This window comes from Martes martes (assembly GCF_963455335.1).
Source record: "Martes martes genome assembly, chromosome: 5".
NCBI classification, from domain to species: Eukaryota; Metazoa; Chordata; class Mammalia; order Carnivora; family Mustelidae; genus Martes; species Martes martes.
This window is the reverse complement of record NC_137892.1, coordinates 58,310,628-58,326,158: the sequence shown is the minus strand read 5'-3', so window position 1 is coordinate 58,326,158 and position 15,531 is coordinate 58,310,628. Positions and strand designations below refer to the sequence as shown.

At 35.0% G+C, this 15,531-nt stretch overlaps 1 protein-coding gene across 1 annotated transcript in view; it reads right to left on the bottom strand.

Moving 5' to 3' along the window:
- The window catches only part of EDIL3 (EGF like repeats and discoidin domains 3), a gene marked incomplete at its 5' end in the record, with an annotated part of 295,014 nt that overhangs the window by 14,910 nt on the left and 264,573 nt on the right, over window positions 1-15,531 (bottom strand). Inside the window, one exon of the mRNA XM_080804329.1 lies at window positions 9,818-9,973. Within this exon, the coding sequence (XP_080660455.1) occupies window positions 9,818-9,973 (156 nt within the window). The remainder of the gene's footprint in view (window positions 1-9,817; window positions 9,974-15,531) is intronic.

Sequence of the window (15,531 nt, the reverse complement as noted above, 5' to 3'; positions counted from 1 at the left end):
CCTGTCGCTAATCAGTATTTTTGGTGTGTTAATCTTTCTAATTGATGCCTAGGGTCAAAGTTGGCCTAACACTTGATGGTCCCTCACAGTCAAAATACAAGCATGACCTAAATAAGAGAATGAGTAATTCCTTTCCTTTGAGGAATACTGTCATTATACAATTTTGTCTAATAATATGTAAGTCAAACATAAAAGTAAACATGAGAGGTTCATAATTTTCACTGGGGATATTTTTATTAATTTCTGATGAGTGATGTTGGATTAAGATGCAAAAATTAAGACGTTAAAGTTTTTTGGCCTTTGAGCATTGGGAAAAATAAGGCCATAAATGTAATAATAATATGCAATAATAAAAAATTATTTTTAATGGACATTTTACTTTAATAGCATGTTCTATAATATATTTCTTGTGTTTAACACACTTTCATTCATGCAGAAACATCTGTTAACTGGAAAAATTATACAGTTTCAAATTTTAAGGTAGCTTATCCAATTTTCTGGAAACAAAGAAGTTCTTGAGTTTTTAGGATGAAAGACAATTAACACAAAGAAAAAAAATATATATATATATGTTTGTCTCTCACTGCATCTCCCTGCATTGTTTGCTTTGTCTCCCTTGTTAAAAATAAACCCACAGGCCCCAAATGGCCTCAGTTAGGTCAAGTCTACACTGGGGATTCTTAGTTAATCTAGTGCAGTTTCAACCTCCCCCAGAAATGCAGTCTTCACTGGTCAGTCAGGAATTTTCTGATGGGCGCCAATGTGTCTGCTACTGGGCTCTCTCCACGACTCCCTGCTTCCAGAGGAAGATGAAGTAATCTTGCATGATAAGACAGACCCCTTGCTTTGACTCCTAAGGGGAAGCAGCCTTGCCTGCAGCAATCCTCTCATGCTACTCATGTTCTTGCCCCACCCTCCCTCTATAAAAGCCTTCCATTTTGTACAACTCCTCTGAGCCCCCTCCACTTGCTAGAAGGGGTGCCGCCTATCCATCAGTCATTTAATAAAGCCAATTAGATCTTCACATTCACTTGGTTGATTTTTTGTTAACACCTTACATTTCTGTCTTACCTAGAATGATGTTTCATAGCATCTGCACTGGGATATTATCTGTCACTAAATAGGAGTCATCACAGCAGGGATGTTTTTCTTCCCCCTTGCTCCCAACCCACCCCCAAACTGGTGAGTTTTATGGATTTTGTGTCTAATGCTTTGCTTGTTTTTCCATGCTACCTCACAGTATATGTCCTTAGACCAGCACTCTGCTTTCGTTTTTCCTTTTAAATGAAGCAGATTAAAAATCCAAATGCCCTCTAAGAAATGTAATGGCTTCAATGGTCAAAATGAACCATCTACTTTCACTGCGTGTCTTTAATATTATAGAATGTGAAATAACGTATAAAGAATTTTTTTTGTAACTTCAAAGTTGATTCTTGAAGAAAGACAACCAGCTTTCTCTTGCTGTCTCCAAACAAACTGAATGACTTCTTAATGAGCTCCTTAAGATCTATAGCTTCTGAGTGTTCCTGCGGCAAGTCTATCATTCCAGTTTATCTTTTTTCTCCAGCATTTAGCTAGTTACTGGATTCTATCATTGTAATTATTTAAGTTACTAACCCTCTTCCTGTTCACCTCCATCCCATAAGCCCCATTTCCTGGTCCTCCCTTCCTTTCCTCATTGTAAACCATTTACTCTCTATTCAGGAACAAACAACTTTGGGTAGTCAGGACACTTGGAGTTCATGTTAAACATGGAAATGGAAATACAGTCCTCCCTGTAGCTGACCTCTGCCCTTGTCTATTTGCATCTGGACTTGCATCCAGTCTTCTGCCTTGTTTCTGACCCCCAGCCCCATCTCACAACTGATTCTGATTGCTGAGTCCACGGCGTGTTGTTCTCTGTGCTCCTTAACAATGGCTACCGCACTTCCCACTGGTGAAATAAGCTGCTTTTGAATTTAAATGTGATCAGTGGGGTTGTTCTTTCCCATTCCAGCGGGCAGATCTAAGTCTGCAAATGACTTTCACTTTGATAAATCAATTCTTCTATTCTAGGTTAGTTCTTGAGATACAGCCTTCTTGGTCAGAGGCCTTAGTAAAATTTACAGGGACTCCATTCTATTTTTGTCAAAAGCATGAATTATAAAAGGTCCATAAGGTATAACAGGAATTCCTTGAACTTTTTAGTTGATATATAGAGACTATGGCAATAACTGAACGTTTTATTTACATGTTTTTACTAAGTATTTTTTCTCAGCCTGTTACCAATTTTCATTCAGTCTAGAGCACATCAGCCCCTAAGACTGCATTTTTTTCTTTTAATTTCTTAGTTCTATGCATTTTTTTTTTGGTTTGCATTAAAAGTGGAATCATGACATTAACTATTATCTCTATCAACTCTTGGGGAGTGCTTTTTAATATAATTTACAATTAAAAATGGTGAGCCCATCATTGAACTTTACATTCTGCCAAAACAGAAACAGTCTCAGGAGGTGTCCTGAGTCTGAAAATCTAATAACATCGACATCTATGAGAATACAGGGGATTGTGTATTCTTTATGCCAACACATATCCCAGCCCAGTCCCATAATATTGAATTATGACAAGGAAGAAAGCAGATAAAATTCTAAATAACAGTTGATACCAGATGGTGTTTATTTAAATAACACCATCCTTATTTTTAGAAAACGCTGAAACTGTAGAATTGTTTCCTTAACTTAGTTCCAATTAAGTCACTCACCAAATACCTACGTAAGTACCCTACAGTGACCACATATAAATCCCTGGCATGTAGGGGCACAACTCATTTGCTGTTTTTGAATCTGAATGCTTTGTGTAGAGTCAATTAGTTGTTGGAAACCACTTTCAGAAAAGCAGCATCTTTTCTTTCCCTTTCGCCTTATTTGAAAATAGTAACAAGACTGAGTGGATGAGACTATCGGTCTCCATGCAAGACTGGGAGACTGTCCTTGATTCTGCAGCTCAGAAACCCGTGGCTGCTCCATCTTGAAAGACTCATTCATCCCCTTTCACTTCCTCCTGCTACAATCCTTCTCACCGAATGCCACTGGGGATTCCATTTATTTTACCTCCCAGGGGATTCCACAGGTTCCAGATTTCACACCCAGCTCAAATTTCAGAAGAGCAGCATGGCTTTTATTACTGAACAGACATCTCATCCGACCTCTGCCTCACAGAAGAGCTGGACTTCCGAGGCTGTGAATATTCAAATTTAATTTCAGCTACTCACAGTGCCAGCTGCAGCAGGAACGAAAGGGTACCCTGCAGCATCTGTAATTACGGATTAATCTGAATATATCCTCCAACGCAGATTATGAAGGCTTTGCTAATAAGGACTGGTGACGTTGCTGCCTTTGTTTTTTTTCCCACATCAACATTGAGAAAGGAAAGGAAGTAGAGAAGAACCAGGAACTCTTTTTTTTTTTTTTCTATTGCAGAGTCATAGACTTTGATGAAATAAGCATAATTTCATATTATTTTTATTTTTCTTAGATAACTCTAAGCTTGTGCTACTTATTTCCTCCAGTTATTTTATCAAATAATACACTTGGTAGGTTGTACTTTGAGTCTTCAAAATGAGCTGACTGAATCAAAGTTTTTCTACCATTCTCAAGTTCCTTATTAGGCTGGGATTTCTTTGACCTGCTGTCATAATCAGGTTTCCCCCAGTACATCCAGCACGGTAGACAATAGCTGCCTCCAGAATAATATGTAATTGAATGGATATAAATGTCGCATCCTTCTAGATGCTTTTCTACCTAATCTGTGTTCCTAACTGCTTAAATTTATTATTTAAGTTTAAAATTTGTTTAAAGCTAATACGTGTTTACTCGTTGGTATTCATGAGACAACTGGCTACTATGAAAATCTAAACTTAGATTTAGATTTAGACATAGATTCATACTGACTTGCACCACTGACAAATTAGAGGCCAGCCAGTCCTAAAGAATTATCATACAATACGTTCCGTTCTGACTAGACAAACACAAAACTACGCTCAGTTTCAAAAACTTAAATTTGGTGCCAGTTAGAGTCGTCTTTCCCACACGTGCTCATTATTCAAATTAGCTAGGGCTTCTGTAAACATTTATTCAAATTAGCTGGAGCCTCTGTAAACATTTAGATTCCCAGCTCATCTCTCTGAGAGTCAGAGGCAAGGCCCAGAAATATGTATTTTTTAACAAGTTCCCCCATGAGTGTCAGGATCAGGCAACTTCGGTAACCACTGAATTAGAGTTCACCAAGATATGGCAGGATTGTTCTTGAATATTTGGCATCTTTAAGGACCCAATAAAATCTTACTGGAAACAGAGTTTTGGATTTTCTTTTATAGAAAATCCAGGGTGAAGCTGCAAATTTTTGATTTATGCTTTTAAAAAACCTGGACAATTTCAGGGAGGGAGGCAGAATATTACCAGCTTCTTTTTTTTCCCCATAGAAGAAAGCCCCCATGGTGTGAATTCAGGTTTATTTAAACACCATGACATTATGACTAATATATTGGATGAGAAAATCCATTTTCATTTCTAATTTTTCCATATAAGAACACTTCCTGAAATTTATTATTGTTTTACTTTGGCTTATGGCCTTAAAAATTAAATACTGGAAGTGTCTGTCAAATTTTGCAATTTTCCTGCTAACTGCAGTAAAAAACAGCTCCAGGAGTATAAAACAAATGTCACTTTCATGAGAGCAAAGGAACATTTGACTTTCAAATAAAAAAAACGTATCTGAATCCATGGTGTAGAAAAATATAAAAGTTAGTTAAGTGTTAGAAAATATTATAGACAAGAAAGAAAAAAATAAGAATGTGGAGATTGTGATGAGATGGTTATCATCACATGCTCTGTCATGAAAGATACAATGTGGAGTTTGGTCAAAAAATAAAATGCTCCAGTAAACTGGAATTCTTATAAAGGCTCTCGGAAGATAATGAGAAACTGACATTTCAATGAAGAGAACAAGAATGTATTTTTCTTTAATTGACTTCAGGTATTAACACACACACGCACACACACATATACACACATACATATATACTGACACATACATTTAGACACACTCCAATGTACATTTATACTTTTTCCTTGGTGTTGCTTTCCTGAGGCTTATTCAGTTACGACTAATGAGAAACAAAAAGGGCATTCATACATTTTTTAAAAATTCAGCATTCATACATTTTTAGTATTTCATTTATACCACTTGCGGTAAACCTAGAAAATTGCTATTATTTTGAAATGATTTTTCTGAAGTAATCTTGTTTCTGGATCTATAGCAGACTTCTATACCTACACCCCAAAAATCTATTAGAGCAAGCAGTCAATAAAAATGGAAAGATACAAAAAAGGAATCAGAAAATTTTGTTTGTAAATATTTCCTTTTGAAATGTACATACATAAAACATTTCACAAGCACACGCTTTGCGCCAAAACATTCAGTGCATTTATAATACTTGTGTGGCTGAAAGTTTGTAGTTGAATTTGCATTTGTAAAGACTGAAGGCTTTTTCCCTTATGGAAAGTAACCATGGAGAACAGGACACATATAATATTAGGAATCAATAGGAAATGGGTTATTCAGAAAAATTAATTGCTCAGTTGTGGAGGGCTTCTATAAAGAAGAAGAGCACACCTATGAAGAATATATAAAATTAGAGATAAAATACCTAGTAAAAATAGTAACAATAACAAAGTACAACAAATATTTGGATATATACACATGTATATTATGATGGGTATATATATATATATACATATATATATATATGCTATATTTCCAAGTGTTCAAATAACTTTTGCTCTTCCTTCTTATACATAAAGTATTTCTTTATTGTAATAGTAATTGCTGTATTCTTATGTACAATTTATTAGAGTTTGTTGTTTTCTTCAGTAATAAATAGTAAACTTATCTAAGGCTTTTCTTCATCATACTGAATTAGTTGTAATACCATAAACAAACTGGTTAAATGTAATTTTAAAACTACCAGTTACATGGTCTAGGTTTAGCTGATTGTCATATTTATAATATTAAAACGGTTTAGTTCTTCAGAAATTTTTATACTGGACAGATGACACTGATTTATTGTCTCATATAAGAATTCTGGCCTACATCCTTTTCACTGGGTATCAATTTACTCTCATGGTTGACCAACTTGCCTAGTGGGAGCCTATTTCTTTCTTTATGGTAAGACTTACTTGGGGAATGTCAAAATCAAGTGTTATAATAAATGTGGTTCCTAAGTACATGGATTTATAGCTAAGATCTATTTTGTGCTTCTAGAGGTAGGTTTCTGGGGCTCTGCATTAATTTGAAGGTAGATGAGTAAGTTTAAATATATGCTACAAATCCTACAGAAATCACTGCAATAATAAAAAATAAAGTTATAGCAAATAAGTCAACAACAAAAAAAACCCGACTGGAATCGTTAAAAAAATTCTATTAATCCAAAAGAAGACAGAAAAATAGAAAAAAAAAATGGAAAAGATGCAACAAGTAGGAAAACAAACAGAAAGATGACAGATTTAAAGCCAATTATAGCAATATTCACATTAAATATAAATGGTTTAAATGCTCTGATTAAAAAGCAGAGATAGCAGGACTGGAAAAAAAAAAAAAGAGACCCAACTATATGCTGCATAGAAGAAACGTATTTCAAATATAAGGTACAAATGGGTTAAAAGTAAAAGGATGAAAAACACACACACCAACATAAAAATAACCAAAAGAAAGCTGAAGTACTTCTACTTATACCAGCAAAGCAGTTTTCAGATCAAAAAATATTTCTAGGGATAAAGAGAGTCATTTTCTAGTCACAAAGGAGCTATCTGATCAAGTGGAAGTTATGGCCCTAACTGATCATGGATCTTTTAGAAGAGCTTCAAAATACATCAAGTAAACACTGATATACCTGCAAGAAGAAATCAGGAACACCACAATTATAGTTGGAGATTTCCACATTGTTTTCTCCATAATTGATAATATAAGTAGATAGAAAACCAGTAATGATATAGAAAATCTTGGTCAACTCGACAAAAATTTCCATGGATTTCAAACAAAGATAATGAAATAAAATGCAGTAATATGCAAATGCATCATCTATTATTTAGGGAAAAATTAAAAAGTTATTCATATATGATCATGAAATCACACACTCAATGTAAATGGAGACAAAAAAGTATTTCATCAGGGGGCCTGGGTGGCTCAGTGGGTTAAGCCTCTGCCTTTGGCTTGGGTCATGATCCCAGGGTCCTGGGATTGAGCTCTGCATCGGGCTCTCAGCTCAGCAGGGAGCCTGCTTCCCGCCCCCCATCCTGCCTGCCTCTCTGACTACTTATGATCTCTGCCTGTCAAATAAATAAATAAATAAATAAATCTTAAAAAAAAAAAAAAAAAGGGCAGGGAGCCTGGTTCCCCTTCCCCCTCTGCCTGCCTCTCTGTCTACTTGTGATCTCTCTCTCTTGTGTCAAATACATAAAATCTTAAAAAAGAAAGTATTTCATCAGTACAATAATTTAATCATATTTTTCTTTATAGTTCTTTCCTAAATCAATATATATAAGGATTTTGATAATTACAGATATGCTTTTAAAAAAATTATTTATTTATTTTGGGGGGTGAGGGGCAGAGGGAGAGGGAGGGAGAATTTCAAGTTGACTCCCCACTGAGTAAGGAGCCCCTTGTAGGGCTCAGTTCCACAACCCTGAGATCATGACCTGAGCCAAAACTAAGAGTTGGACACTCAACTGACTAAGCCATCCAAATGCCTTCTTGAGTATTACACATGGATAATGGATGATAATATTTATCTGTCTTAAAATTAATTTCAAGAGCTATATAATTTATGGAATTTAAAAAGCTTCATTTTTTTAATGGGATACATTTTCATTCCCTATGCATCAGAATGCCTACTGTAACAAAGTGAAAGGTAGTAGCTGAAACAATTATTTGCCATAAATCACAGCAGGTATTTGTCTACAGCTCACAAATACATTTAAAGATGGTTTTACAAAAAACCCTATATTCATTCAGTCTAAGATGCTATTGATTAGAAACCATGCCATTATTTTAGGTTCTTCTAGAAAATAATAAATGTTCCCAATTTAATTGTGACACTGTAAGATACAACAGTTTCTGAGATGTTAAAATAAAAAGTGTGTGTGTGTGTGTTCTGAGATGTTAAGTGAATGTACCCTGGGATGCAAAATGGGTGTGTTCTGAGATGTTAAAAGGTAAATAGTATGGATTTTATAATCTAAACCTAAAAACATGTCTCCCCTAAAGTGAATTTTATATGAACTGAATTCAGACTCTGTTGACCCACAGGAATAGCCATTTCAGGCTCAGTACTGCTGGGAAAATGTATCATTCTCTGTCTTGAATATTTGAAAAAGAAAGATATTCCTACGGTGCTTGTATGGCTCAGTTAGTTAAGTGTCTGCTTTCAGCTCAGGTCATAGTCTCAGGGTCCTGGGATTGAGTCCCACATTGGGCTCCCTGCTCAGTGGGGAGTCTGCTTCTCCCTCTGCCTCTCTCCTACTCAAGTTCTCTTTCTTGCTCTCTCAAATAAATAATAAATAAAATCAAAAAAATTAAAAAGCAAGATATTCTTAACTTCTTAACTGGTTAATAATACAAGAAGAGTAAGTGAATGAAAGGGCTACATAAAATGGAAGAAGTCATTATTAACTCAGAAATATTTAACATATTATAGTTTCCCCCCAGATCTTGGAACTAAGATATTTGTTTCTGTTATGTCTTTAGAAAGTTAGAGTTCTTTGCACAAACACTCTAAGGGATTAATGAGTTTCAATTTCATTGGTCCAACTGAGGCTACACTTTAACATCTGAATGAATTAGTTATTGATATGGAGACTGAGCACTTCCATTTTCCAGGGCCCTACAGAAATTCAGACCAGGAGATACTATGGAAAGATGTTTAAAATGGTAAGAACTTTTAGAAAAAACAATTAGACAAATATAGTGTAGAATTGTACAGTGCAATAATATATATCTACTACTATAATATGAAAATAGTTACACAGGTCAAAAAATTTTACAAACCTATGAATTAAAACAGAATTAAAACAGTCAACAAAGAAACAACCTATGTTTTTAATTTTGATAAACCAGTGTAATAGTTAAAATTTGTCCATTTCTAAAATTCCCAATTGACAAAATAATCAAGGAAATATATAATTAAAACATCTTTTAGTTAATTTTTGAAATATTTTTCTGCCAAAGAAAATTTTTTTCTAATATCAGTAATGTTTTTTAATAGCAAAATTAGGGGCACCAGGGTAACACAGCTGGTTGAGTGTCTGACTTGGTTTCAGCTCAGGTCATGATATCAGGATCATGAGATCAAGCCCTGCGTTGGGCTCCATGGTCATGGAGGAGTCAGCCTGAGATTGTCTCCCTCTCCCTCCCTGTCTGCCCCTTACCCAACTCTCTTTATAAAGACAGAGCATGTGTGCTCTCTCTTTCTAAAATTAAATACATAAAATCTTTTAAAAAAGTAAAATTAATAGTGGCAAGTATTCAAACAGTAACTATTCACATGTACTTTGTGATAAATTATTCAAGCTTCTATTAGGTTTATAAAATACAAACAAATTTTACTTAGCTGGATCTTAGATAACTGATAATATGGAAAATGTTAAAACTTTTATTTAACATTATTTTTCAGTTGTATATAACCATTATGTTTAATACTTAAGTATAAGTAGTTCATTCAGTCAAACTTGAATTCAGTTTAGTACTCCATTTCTGCCTGTTCTAAACCATTCAGATCACTTACCTTATCTTTTCTTTGCTTTTCATCCTGGTATACAGTCCAGTGTTCTCCATCATTGCTGTAAGCTAGTTTGTAGGAGCCTACGAACTGTACATGACCAAAATCTTTAGCTCCTTGTGTAATGATGCCAGTTACTTTGGTAGGGACCAGAAGGTCCACCTAAAAAAAAGGAAAAGATTTAATTTAAGTGCCACAATAGAGTCCATTATAAATTTGTAAGTCTCTTGAATTCAGAAGATTAAGTAACATACATGCTAAAGCCAAAAATACAGATTATTGAATATTGAAACTGATGACTGAGTCTATTATTGGCTTATAACTTTGATTTTGCTGCTGGATAAGTTTAGTTGAAAACGTGAATAACTATTTTGACCATTTTAAAATAAAGTGATGGTCATTTCAGTCTACCAATTTTATAATAAACTGATATATCTAGCCATGCAGTTTTGTGCAACTAAGATAGCACAGAGCTGGCAAGGCTGACCTTCTTGAAATGATTATTATCTTCCACAGCTAGTGCTTATAATTCAATTTTCTGACTTTACTGGTCAATTAAATAACAGTAAAAATAAAACTATACTTGTGTACACATTAGGAATAAATATGATATATGTATCACAGTTAAACATTAAATAAAAGCCAACATTATCTCCATGAATTTTAATCAGCTCGGAATACAGAATTGAGTAATAGTAATTGTTGTCCAATGAAAATCTCTTTCAGAAAAGTACAATCCTAAAAATGTTGAGGAGGAAGTCAGGCATTCTTCAAAAATGAAGACGGATTAAAGTATGTATCCATGACCTGTGGGATCTGTGCTCATGAGGTGTTTGATCCTATGAAATATGTACTTATAAAACCTTAAGACCCATGATTACCTGGTAAGCATTAAATTAATCAAGATGTAATTGAAACGCAAAAGATAGGATTAATATTTATGAAAAAAGTGTACACAACACTGAAAAATTTAGTATATTCTTCTTTGTTCTCTAATTCATGAAGCTTTTCTTCTTAGGATGTGAATTTTAAAAAATTATAGGAATCATTGTTTTCCCTGCAGATGATTCTTGTAAGATCTTTACCTTGAGGTTTATTGATGTTCCTTGATCTACAGCTTCCTCTCTCCTTCCACAATAGCCACCTACTTCCTCCTACTTCCTATGACTAATTGCCCTGCTTACATCCTTGATCTTATCATCTTTCGTTGTCATGATCCCATGTGTGACCTTGGTGGCTTTCAACCACTATGTGCTTTTGTTTCTATTTCAGGTTCTCCATCCTGTGCAATGTATGTAGCCACAAATAGACAGTCATGGGTCAGATACAGTACATGAATGAAAAGAGAGCTATGGAGAATGCATTGAATAGACCATATTTAATGACTGCATTTAGATGTTCTTCAATAAAGATATGAAAAAAATTCCCAATGTTTCACAGCCTACGGATATTTATTAAAAAAGTCAACACTTTTTGGAACATTCTTTAGTTAGAGAGTTTAGACTCAAACTGGATAACGGATTAAGACAGAAAACTACCTTTAATGCGTTATTAAAACGTTTTAGAAATTTTATCAAAAACTAGAAATACTTCTGCTTTTGCTATTTCCTAAACATGTATTATAGCATCTAAAATACCTTACCTGTCCCACAGCGATGCAAGATGGCAAAATTATAATACCTGGGAAGGAAACTATTGCTACCTCATAGGAACTATACTGAGTGCTTTCTTTTGTCCTCACTGAATCCTCTCAACAGCCCTATACAGCCTTTGAGATAAGGAAACAGATGCCCAATATAGCATGATGTGTGATCTAAAGATAAATAGTGAGTAAAGGGAGGATGCTAGATTCAAATCCATCTTTCTGATTCAAAGTTCCACCATACATATAAATTCTCACTGAATAATTTCTTTCCGTTCTTTGTGACTATTTCAGAAATTTCTGAAAAATCTCAAAGCTTCCTCGCCATACTCATCAAATTTATAGCAACTCTAAGCCCCAGTCCAAGCCAATCCTGGCTTTACAATACTGGAAGAGCCCTGTGTTTTAACATGAATTTCATCTCTGTTCTTCCCTTGCCCAGAGTTAAAAATATGCATTGCTTTTGTTGTCCTAAATCCAAATATAATTGAGCAGAGACACCTAGGCATAGACACTGCTCTTCAAAATGCTCTTAATGTTGCTGACACTCAACGGGCAAAAAACCTTACAGTATTCTGAGTCACTGCATTACTATCCACGCTATAAACACACAGAAACTCAAACTGTCACCAAGAATATGAGCACTTCTAAGGCTGGATTCTTTATAGTCCCTAAATGTCTATGAGTCTTTAGCTAAGATGATGCAATGAAGAGTCTTATAGCGTATCTCTTTTTCTGTGCTATTTCTTAAACTTAGCTGGGTTTCCTGCTGGGTGGAGATGTTTTCTCCTTAAGTTGTATGTCTTGGCTCTTTCTAACAGATATGTTTTTCTCCCACTCTAACTGCTCCCCTTCTCCAGCCTTTTTTTTTTTTTTTTTTAACTAGAAATGTTTTTCTTTTTTGTTCCAGTTAAGTCAACTTCTCTACTTAAATAGTCAGCAATCTGTTTCAAGCTGGATTTTGTCCTAAAATTTGCTACATTAAACTTAGAATACCAGGCCTAAGAAAACCTCTCTTAGTGTAAAAATAATCAGCATCCCACACTTAACACGAAACTCCTGCAACAGGACATGGACAGATCTGTCTGGGACATAGTCACAGATGTGTCATTCTCATGTTCACAATGATTCCAGAAAAGCTCATTCTTCTAGATCTATGCTTACCATTGGCTCATAAATACTTTGCCTTCTTACAGATCTTCTGAGTTAAAGTTGTGCTGCAAACATGTTGGACAAAATGCCTTCAGCTGTTGTAGACAGACCCTTACCTCCCAAGGTTTGGCTTGAATATAGCAGGTCATTTAGGGTACTGAGCTGACGTATGGGTAGATATTTGGCTCAGTGCACTGCACTTCATACCTGGATCTGTATTAAATGTGGCTTACATATAACAGTCCCTCAATAAAGGTTTTGCTGGATTGAGCTAAAACTACTTCCTAAGTATGTTTCATAGCTAAGGATGCCACAAGGTACCATCGCAGAAAATGCCGGCCGTCTTCCTCTTGTTTTTCTACATTGTGTAACATCACTGGTCGAGGAAACACAGTGTCCCAGTAGTGCCAACCAGTTTTTACTGGGAAAGGCAATGAGTTGAAAATCATCTCCAATCTTCTGATACTGACAGTCTTTTGGAGAAGAGCTGGATGGTCTGGGTTCCCCATATGGCTCTGCCCTTACTGGCTATATGCCCTTGGGCAGGCTACTTGACTTCTCCACATCTCATTTTCCTCATCCGAAAAATGAAGATAACAATCCTCACAGGATTTTATGAGGATTAGATGAATTAATATTTACTAAGTGTGTAAAACAACATACAGACTATAGTAAGGGCTTTATAAGAATTTGATGAGAATAAAACAATAAATAAATCTGGGGGAATAATCTATTATCAGTCTCAGCATGTTATTAGAAAAATAAATATAGAATCAGGGAAATGGCCTGACTGTCCTAGAAGCAACTTCTGGATCATAGTATATTTTGGTCAGCTTCTCAGGTTGTATACAAAGATAGTCATTTCATCTTTACTTAAAGTAAAGAGAATCAGAAGCACTGAAATTCCCATTTATGGGTGAAATGGCTTACTAAAAATAATATAATTTTATGAAGTTTTGAATATCCTCATTTGAATATTAAGATTATATTGGGGCGCCTGGGTGGCTCAGTGGGTTAAAGCCTCTGCCTTTGGCTCAGGTCATGATCTCAGGGTCCTGGGATGGAGCCCTGCATCAGGCTCTCTGCTCAGCAGGGACCCTGCTTCCTCCTCTCTCTCTGCCTGTCTCTCTGCCTACTTGTGATCTCTGTCTGCCAAATAAATAAATAAAATCTTTAAAAAAAAAAAGATTATATTACAATAGTGAAATGGTTCCAAAATAATACTAACAGAGGGAATTAGATTCCAAATTACAGTGAGTGATTAATTTTCCTTTAATTATATGAGTAAAAAAAGGATGCATATACAAAAAGGCTCAAATGATATATGAGTAAAGAAAAAAGTATTGCATGAGGATTATGTAGGAATATAACTCTTCTGTTGTAAAATGTCCTGTAATGTTTTAGTGAAGCATAATTATTTTTAGAGTGTCTAACTTAGAAAAACTATAGAACAACAAAGAGCATCTGTTTGAGAAAGGTCAAGATAAATGACATTTCAGATGTCTGCATCACTCCCTAACAGATGGCTCCCTGGAAGGGCAGACTAGTAAAGTCAGCTGATTTTCACAGAGATGTACTTAAAAGGGTGAGGAAAATGAAAAGTGATACAGATATACAAGTGTGCAAGAAAAGTGAAAAGACAAGAAAAAGACCCAAGAGATTTATTACTGAAATATGCAACACAGCTTCACCTAAAATGCTCTAGAGTTTGCCTTTCTGTTATTGGTTATTTTGAATGACATATTTTATAATTTCACAGAGCTTTGTAAAATTAACTCATTGAAAATAAGTAATTTTGAAGCTAACATAATTATATGGCATTTAAAAATGAAATTATGGGTAAAATGTTTAGATAACATTTTGGTTTTAGTAAAGAATTTCTTTACCATAACATTACATAATACAATTGTATGTAATTCTAGGTCCATTGAAGGCATATCATTCACTGTTCTTGGTATTTGAACAATATTTTTGGTTATCAGATGTTGGTAACACTTTTAGTGCATATTTGTAGGCCAGCTAGTTAATATGATGAACTCATTATGAAATATTATCCAGCTCCTATATCTGATACAGTGTAGTACCTCTAAGGTTACACACTCAGTATTCATAAATACTATATCCTATATATTTATTTCACCACTCATTATTGTTCTCCTCCTCCCTGTACTTGAAAAAGTTTGTTTCTAATAATATTTTTAAATATTTATTATAGCAATTACTTTTTCCGTATTGAACTTTACAGCTATGAGAACTAATAGAAAAAATTATACCATGAAATAACCTTTCAAAGGAGAGAGGGACTTTTCTGTTTTATTGGTGTTTTATAGTATGTCTTTTACATATAAAACCACATATAACCCATGCCTGGTGCCACAAATAAGATTTATAAGCTTGGGTGATCATTCAGGAGTATGTTTTGCAGGACACCTGGCATAGAGTAGACATTCCAAATATCTAGGTATCATCTGCCCTGGATTCAAAATTGAGATAATTCTGTATTTATCAATTACCTGCAATTATAACATGAACAAAGCTCCAGGTCAACCTGATCTACACCCCGGGAATGCTGTCAGCTCATGACTGCTAACTTTTTAAAAGAGATTATTTAGAGGGGCGCCTGGGTGGCTCAGTGGGTTAAAGCCTCTGCCTTGGGCTCAGGTCATGATCTCAGGGTCCTGGGATTGAGCCCTGCATCGGGCTCTCTGCTCAGCAGGGAGTCTGCTTCCCTTCCTCTCTCTCTGCCTGCCTCTCTGCCTACTTGTGATTTCTGTCTGTCAAACAAATAAATAAAAAAAAATCTTTTAAAAAAAAAGAGATTATTTAGAATCATGCAGTAGTTCAACTGCATGTTTTAACTGAGGATGAGCGATAGCATGGTAACTATGTACAATTTATGTTTAATAACTTTATTTTATTTTAATAA